Source organism: Peromyscus eremicus, chromosome 1, assembly GCF_949786415.1.
Source record: "Peromyscus eremicus chromosome 1, PerEre_H2_v1, whole genome shotgun sequence".
In the NCBI taxonomy this organism is placed as follows: Eukaryota; Metazoa; Chordata; class Mammalia; order Rodentia; family Cricetidae; genus Peromyscus; species Peromyscus eremicus.
The window spans coordinates 159,333,123-159,341,497 of NC_081416.1; the positions used below are offsets into that span (position 1 = coordinate 159,333,123).

Sequence of the window (8,375 nt, forward strand, 5' to 3'; positions counted from 1 at the left end):
AAGATGCACAGACATACTTGTAGACAAAACACTCATACACATAAAATAAAAAGCAAATGAGTTTGAGGCCAGCCTGGTCTACAGAGAGAGTTGCAGGACAGGCTTCAAAGCTACACAGAGAAACCCTGTCTTGGAAAACCAAAAAAAGCAAATAATTATTTATAAATTCATAAATCTCACCTGGCAGTTGTGGTGCACACCTTTAATCCCAGCACTCGGGAGGTAGAGGCAGGTATATGTCTATGAGTTCAAGGCCAGCCTGGTCTACAAAGTGAGCTCCAGGACAGCCAGGACTGTTACATATAGAAACCCTGTCTCAAAAAACAAAATAAAACAAGAACAACAACAAATTAAAACAAAAGTCTCTCACCCAGAAAGAATATTTAGGGGCTGCAGAGACGGTTCTGTGATTAAAACTGAGAGATGTTCTTACAGAGGACTTGAATTCAGTTCCTAGTACTTGGAAGGTGGAGGCAGGAGGATCAGAAGTCCAAAGTCATGGCTGGCTAGACAGAGGTTTGAGGCCAGCCTGAGCTACACAAGATCTTGCCTCAATGACAAACAAAGGGCTGAAGGAAGCTGGACGTGTGTTGTCTGTAACGCTACCACTTGGACACACAGGAAGCAGGACTGTCATGAGTTCCAGGCCAGCCGTACCATAGCAAGAGTCTGATAAAAAGATCAAAATTTGGCTGCCAAGATGGCTCAGTGGGTAAAGGTGCGTGCCATCCAGCCAGAGGGCCTGAGTTGGGTCCCTGGAGTCTACATTGTGGAAAGAACCGACTCCTTCAAGTTGTCCTCTGAGCTCTGCATGTCTACAGGGGCAAACATGCACCTTCTCCAAGCACAGAAAGCATGTACACACTGTACACACACACACACACACCACAAACATGCACACACATACCCACCACACACACACACCACACACATACATAGATACATATACACACCACACACATACATACATACACACCACACACATACATAGATACACATACACACCACACACATACATACATACACATACACACCACACACATACACACACATACACACACACATATACACATATACACACACATACATATACACATATACACACACACATATACACACACATACACACACACCATACACACACACACCACACACACACACACACACACACAAGCATTTGGCTGGGGTGGTGCATGAAGCAGAGCCAGGTGGAGGCAGTTGAGGCCAGCCTCATCTACACAGTGAGTTTCAGGTTAGCCAGGGCTACATAGTAAGAACCTGTATCAAAACCACAATAACAATAAAACAAACAAAGAAAAAGATATGAACCAGTTTAGGCAAAATAATTTATTACAGTGCAATTGGCAGACAGATATTGCCAGTATACTATTATTCTCTCTCTGTTTGAGAAAATGATAAATAACTTTAAATATTACACAATTCAGAGGTCCCTGAGGATCAGGGCCGGGGCTGTAGGCACTTCCTCATTGTTTGGAGAAAATCTGTGGGCAGACACACCCTTCAATGAGGAGACCTGGGTGTAGCCATGTGAGCTTGGTTCACACGGGAGTTGGGATTTTGCTAGCCATAAGTTCAGATATGAGTGGAGGGGCTTCAGTAAAGGGACAAAGGAAGTCCCTGAGGCGGAAACAGGAGGTGACAGGAAGACAATGCTGGGGACGCTGCTTAGCTGGTAAAATGTGTGCCTGGCTTGCTGAGTGCTGGGCTCATCCCAGCACCCCACAAACCTGGGTGGTGTTGGTGCACGCCTGTAATCCTAGCACCTGGGTGGCGAAGTCAGGTGTCTAAAGCTACCCTTGGCCTTTAGCCACCGGATACATGAGACCCTGTCTCAAAAAAGGCTGGGGGATCAATACTGAGGACAGGCAGTGCGGGATCACGCTGAAACAGAGGCAGCTTGTGACCTCTCTGAGATGAACATGCAGTCAGGCACCCGGGCACCCGGGCACCCTCGCTCTACCCAAGCAGCAGCAATGGGCAGATCTGATGGAGGAGTCCAGTGTTCAAGACTCTGCAAACAAGGCCAAGCAGGACCCTCCACTGGATCCTAGAGCTTCATGTTCCAGGAAGGTATGAATGCTTGATTCATGAAGAATTCCAGTCAACAGCCCCAGCTCCTGGAAGGCACAGTCAGGCTGTCTTGCCAAGATGGAGGCCTTTGACTAGGGCTGACAGACTTGCACGATCACACTAGAGTTGGTCACTCTGGCCCCATAGTGGCCAGCCCAGAACTGTGTGTCCTGGCCCCAGTGTTCAAAAGACACAAAACGGACGCCTCTCCTAATGTTGGAGAACACGTGGGTGACCTGGAGGTAGAAGGAGACAGTCTTGTGTCATAGCCCCCGTCAGACAGTGCTTCCCAGGACGGCGGCCACGTCACTGCCTACGTCCCTTCTTCTTCTGAAATCTTGCCATGTTCTCTAGGTGTGGTGACAAGCCCCTGTCATCACGGGTTGGGTGACTGAGGCAGGAGGATGGAAAGTCAGAGAGGACAGTCTAAGCTGCGTAGTGGGGTTCAGGACAGTTGAGTTATATAGTAAGAAACTATCTCAAAAAGAAAGAAAGGGGGCTGGAGAGATGGCTCAGAGGTTAAGAGCACTGACTGCTCTTCCAGAGGTCCTGAGTTCAATTCCCAGCAACCACATGGTGGCTCACAACCATCTGTAATGAGATCTGGCACCCTCCTCTGTATACATAATAAATAAAAAATCTCAAAAAAAAAAAAAAAAAAAAAAAAAAAAAAGCCGGGCGGTGGTGGCGCACGCCTTTAATTCCAGCACTCGGGAGGCAGAGCCAGGCGGATCTCTGTGAGTTCGAGGCCAGCCTGGGTTACCAAGTGAGTTCCAGGAAAGGCGCAAAGCTACACAGAGAAACCCTGTCTCGAAAAACCAAAAAAAAAAAAAAAAAAAAAAAGAAAGAAAGAAACAAAAACCCAACCAAATAATAGAGGTTATCAGCAAGAATGTGGTGGAGATTCTGAGCGTCGCTGTGCACATGTGCAATTATTCCCAGCATCTGGGTTAGCCTCAGTTACATAGTGAGTGTGAGACCAGCGTGGGCTACACAAGACCTTGTCTCAAATGAAAAAGAAGCAACAGAAATGAGCCTGAGCAGTCTTACTGAGTAACCTCCCAAGCTCGGTCAGGACAGGCCAAGCGGCTAAATCTTACATCTCTTGGCCCCTGACTCCTGACCACTATGGAAAAGTCTGCCTGCCCTGGGGCGGCCATGATGTAAGGAATCTCAGTGTAGACTGGACCAGAGACCTCATGGAGGAAATTTGAGACTAAATCAACAGTGATTCTTCACATCACGGCTGCTCCAGGGTCTGCAGACTGCCACTTGTCATGGTCACCCACCACTACCCAGCCTGCCCTTCAGCTCCTGCCACGATCTGAATGCTATTGTTAGAAGAGGAGAGAGTTCAGCTGGAATTGCCCAGTCCAGCTTTCTTCACGCCCTGATTCAGAAGACATGACAGGGCAGGGCTAGGGAAACGGTTCAGCTGATAAAAGGCCTGCACACAAGTATAATGGACCTGAGTTCGGATCCCCAGCACCCATGTACAAGCTGGCAGTGGTGGTACATCTGTAACTCTAGTGCTGGGGGCAGACAGGAGGAGCCTCAGAACTCACAGGCAGATCAGTCTAGCCAATCAATGAGCTCCTCGTGAGAGATACAGTCTCAAAAATGAAGGCGGAGGGTGATGGAAAGAAATGACATTGATCTCTCTGCCTTCTACATACACATGGACATGGACAGGTACAGCACCCCCCCCCCACACACACACTAAGAAACAAAGACAGAGCAGAGGGCTGGAGAGATGGCTCAGAGGTTAAGAGCACTGACTGCTCTTCCAGAGGTCCTGAGTTCAATTCCCAGCACCCACATGGTGGCTCACAACCACCTGTAATGAGATCTGGTGCCCTCTTTTGATCATACACGCTATATATATAATAAATAAATCTTAAAACAAAAACAAAAACAAAGACAGAGAGTTGGGGGTGATGAGACCATCACGGTCCCCACCCCACTTTCCTCTCCCAGTGAGAGGCTCCCCTTCAGTCAGAGGCTCACCTGCAGGTAGATGTTGTTGTTCCATTGTTCAATGGGGTCTGGCACAGCCGAGAACTCATCTAGGACATTCTGGTGAGCATCAAGAAGTTGGACAAGGAGACGGTACCTGCAGCCACAGTCATGACGAGCTCCCCACCTGTGAGAAGGGGAGGTCTAGATGTGTCACCTGTCTTTTGGGGTGTCTGGCCTCCTGTGGGTACAAATTAAGTTCCTCAAAAGGGCCTTCTGGGACTGGCAAGATGGCTAAGTCAGGAAAGTGCTTGCCACACGAGGATGAGGACTGGGATTTGAACCCCAGAACTCATGTAAGAGCTGCATGTTAAGCTGGGTGGTGGTGCATGCCCTTAAACTCAGCACTTCTTTAATCCCAGCACTTGGGAGGCAGAGGCAGGTGGATCTCCGAGTTCAAGGCCAGCCTGGTCTTCAGAGCAAGTTCCAGGACAGCCAGGGATACACAGGGAAACCCCGTCTTGAACCCTCTTACCCAGAAAAGCTGGGTGTTGCCAGATGTGGAGGCACATGCCTTTAATTTAAACTTTCTGGAGGCAGAGGCAAGTGGATCTCTGTGAGTTTGAGGCCAGCCTGGCCTTCAGAAAGTTCCAGGTCAGCCAGGGCTACACAGGGAGACCGTCTCAGAAGAAAATAAAAGGCTGAAAAGCCAGGAGCTGTGGAATAATCCTGTTGTTCATTGTAAATATGTATTGCTCTCATTGGTTAATAAAAAGCTGATTGGCCCATAGCTAGGCAGGATTTCGGGACAGAGAGAATGCTGGGAAGAAGAAGGGCGGAGTCTCAGGGGTCTGGAGCCAGAAGCAGAGGAAGCAAGACTTGTAGAAAATGAGGTAACAAGCCATGAGCCCTGTGGTAGAACTCAGACAAGAAGTATGGGTTAATTTAGGTTTAAGAACTGGTTAGTAACAAGCCTAAGCATCAGCTGAGCATTTATAATTAATATTAGGTCTCTGTATGTTTATTTGGGAGCTAGCTGGCATTCCCAACAAAAAACTGCTTACAGCCAGGGAGAATAACACATGCTTTTAACCCCAGCGCTGGGGAGGCAGGTGGGTGGACGGACTGCTTCTGAGGAATGATACTAGGCTGACCTCTCCCCTCCACCATAGGCACACACACTGAATCTGCCCTGATCCCCAGATCTTACGAGATGGGACTGCTGGCTTGGGCAAGTAAATCCCAGTTGTTACAGAGGCTGACATGGGAGTATCGCAAGAACAAGGCCAGCCTGGGCAACTTGGTGAGGCTACGCCTCAAAGTGAGACCAAAAAGAGACCCGGCATGTGTAGCTTAGTGTTGGAGGCTTTTCCTGGCATGCATGAGGCCCTAGGTTTGATCTCAAGTTCCTATGCTTGTCTCTGTCCCCAATAAAATGGTCTTGGGAAGATGATACCAGGCCTTTTCGAAGGCATGTCTGCCAGGAGTGTCTTTGTTGGAGATTCCAGTCATACCAAATAGTCTACCAGACTGAGAACAAGGGCTAGCCAAGCCCGCAGATAGGCTTAGGTAAGAGCTGGCCACTTTAGAAAGATCCACAATGCGCCGGGCGGTGGTGGCGCACGCCTTTAATCCCAGCACTAGGGAGGCAGAGCCAGGCGGATCTCTGTGAGTTCGAGGCCAGCCTGGGCTACCAAGTGAGTCCCAGGAAAGGCGCAAAGCTACATAGAGAAAGAAACCCTGTCTCGAAAAACCAAAAAAAAAAAAAAAAAAAAAAAAAAAAAAAAAAAAAAAGAAAGAAAGATCCACAATGCAATTTAGGGCTGTGAGTTAGCCTCACCCGGAGGCTGTGGTTAACCACGTGGGCAAGCAGCCAATTGGTCAGGCATTCCATGAAACGCCAATAAAAACTCTGTACAGAGAGCTGGTCCTGTTCCAGGCATATCCCCGTCCCCATCCCTGTCCCCCCCCCCCCACTTTTTTTTTTGGTTTTTCGAGACAGGGTTTTTCTGTGTAACTTTGCGCCTTTCCTGGATCTCGCTCTGTAGACCAGGCTGGCCTCGAACTCACAGAGATCCGCCTGCCTCTGCCTCCCAAGTGCTGGGATTAAAAGTGTGCGCTACCACCGCCTGGCCCCTTTTTTTTTTATTAAGAAAAATTTTTCATTCATTTTACACACCAATCAAAGATCGCCCTCCAGGCATCTTTGCGCGCGCGCACGCGCGCACACACACACACACACGACTCTCAGGCTGTTAACACTTCACCCCTGGGAGAGAGGCCGTGTGATCAAGGTTCCAAAAGTGTGGCCACACTTTCACACTTACAAAGCCCTAGCTGTGTTTCACGTGAACTCATTATATTTTAGGTTTTCCGTTTTGTTTTGTTTTGTTTAGACAAGGTGTTGCTATGTAGCCTTTGCTGGCCTTAAGCTCATTTACACTGTCCTGGGATTCCCCATGACCCAAGTGCTGGGATTACAGGAGTGTGCCATGGCCATGGTCCCCAGTGTTGAGCAAAGGACTTTTCCTGTCACCACACTCACCAGTCAGAGACTGCAATCTCCACACCACCACTGTCCAGCAGCTCTGGCCACAGACCCTTCTCCTCCAGGTCCACCACCTGCTTCTTGCAACACCAGCTAGGAGGGTGGGAGAGGGTCGTGAGAACAGGCAGGCCTTTCTCAACAAGGGCTCTGGCCTTTGGGGAGTGGGGCTGTCACCTGAAGGAGGTGACGAAGCAGGTCTGTGAGGGGGCCCCAGGCACAGGTCTCTTGTTGTTCTCCACTACCCAGCCATCTCCACCATGCTGCACCATCCACTTGCGCAGGCCTTCTGTAAATTGAAAACAAGGCTGAAGTGGGGTAACTGCACCAGGGAAACTGAGGCACTGGGGTTGCTGTCAAATTCAAGTGCTTCCCCCATTGGTCACAGTCTGCAAAGAATTAAGAATTTGTGTAAAAATAAGAGAATTGACTGCACAAGGTTGGCCTATGACCCCACCATCCACCTGTGCCATGACACTAGAGCCCTTTTGCATACACAATAATAATTTAAAAAAGTTAAAAATGTATGTCTAGGCTGGGCGGTGGTGGCGCACGCCTTTAATCCAGCACTCGGGAGGCAGAGCCAGGCGGATCTCTGTGAGTTCAAGGCCAGCCTGGGCTACCAAGTGAGTTCCAGGAAAGGCGCAAAGCCACACAGAGAAACCCTGTCTCGAAAAAACAAAAAAAAAACAAAAAATATGTACGTAGCAATCTTAACTGCTCATCGGTCGGCTCCCTAAAGCACCCTGTCTCTCAGGTAGAGGGTATGGAGTTCGGTTCCCTCCCAAGCTCCCTTGTGGTTGGTCAGGTCCTTCCAGTCACTCTTTCTGGGTCAAGTGTGACCCCACCTCTACCCCCTCCCTCTGCTTCATCTGAAGACCTGCTTCTCTTCCTGCTTGTCCCTTAGGCTCCGCCCCTCTCACAGGTTCCCTGGCGGCCCCTGCCCCTCCGCACTTCCCATCAGTTCTCTTGGGGCCCTGCCCCGCATACTCTCCCATGTGGTCCATTGTGATCCCGCCCCCATCCTTTTCCATTGGTTGCCTCACGGCCACGCCCTCACCCCGTCCATCAATTGTCTCGTGACTCCGCCCCTCCTCCTCTCTCATAGGTTCTCTTTCGTGAGCGCATCGATTATCTCGCGCCCCCCCCTTCATCCCTTCCGGTCGATGCTCTCGGGGCCCCCGCCCTCGCAGCACTTCTGGGGCTCCTCACCTTGGCCGCAGGGGTTGCTGATGAGGTTACGACCTAGTGGTCCGCGCAGGCAGAATTGGCCCAGCGGGCAGGGCCTGTCTTCGCGGGTCGGGGCAGGCAGCGGCGGGCTAGCGACAACAGGGCTCGGCCGGCAGCGCTGCGGTCGCGGGCCAGCTTTAGCAGCCACAAGGCCTGGCCATCCACCAGGGCGCGCCAGGGCGCGCACACCCGCCGGCAGTGCAACAGCAGCGTACGCGGGGGCACGTGGCTCAGCACCACCAGGAGCAGCTCCGGGGGTAGAACGGCTCAGGTCCAGCGTCTCCTGGGGGTCGGGCTCCCGCGTGGGGACCCGGGCCCCTGGAGGTCCAGGAACCCATGGTCCCCGCGCCCCTCTTGGTTCGGGGACTACGGGAGGGAAGGGGTTAGAGGTCAGTGACCAGAAGCCTCCGCGACGCGCAGCCTTCGCTGGCCTGCTTTGCAGCTGCTTGCGCACCCCGAGACTGTTAGCCCCAAAGCCACCCGCCGCCTCCTATGTCTCTCGCCGCTTTGCCGTCCCCAAGCCTCCCTCCCCATCCCCCGCAGCTGCCCACCC

The 8,375-nt window shown here is 51.1% G+C and overlaps 1 protein-coding gene across 1 annotated transcript; it reads right to left on the reverse strand.

The window, feature by feature from the left end:
• Nucleotides 1-1,332: 1,332 nt before the first annotated feature.
• Nucleotides 1,333-8,160, reverse strand: Fbxo27 (F-box protein 27). The gene is given in 8 exon segments (XM_059253394.1): nucleotides 1,333-2,327; nucleotides 4,099-4,234; nucleotides 6,593-6,688; nucleotides 6,770-6,881; nucleotides 7,805-7,897; nucleotides 7,900-8,083; nucleotides 8,085-8,138; nucleotides 8,140-8,160. Coding segments are annotated over 8 exon segments (840 nt in total). The 3' UTR covers nucleotides 1,333-2,183.
• Nucleotides 8,161-8,375: the final 215 nt, after the last annotated feature.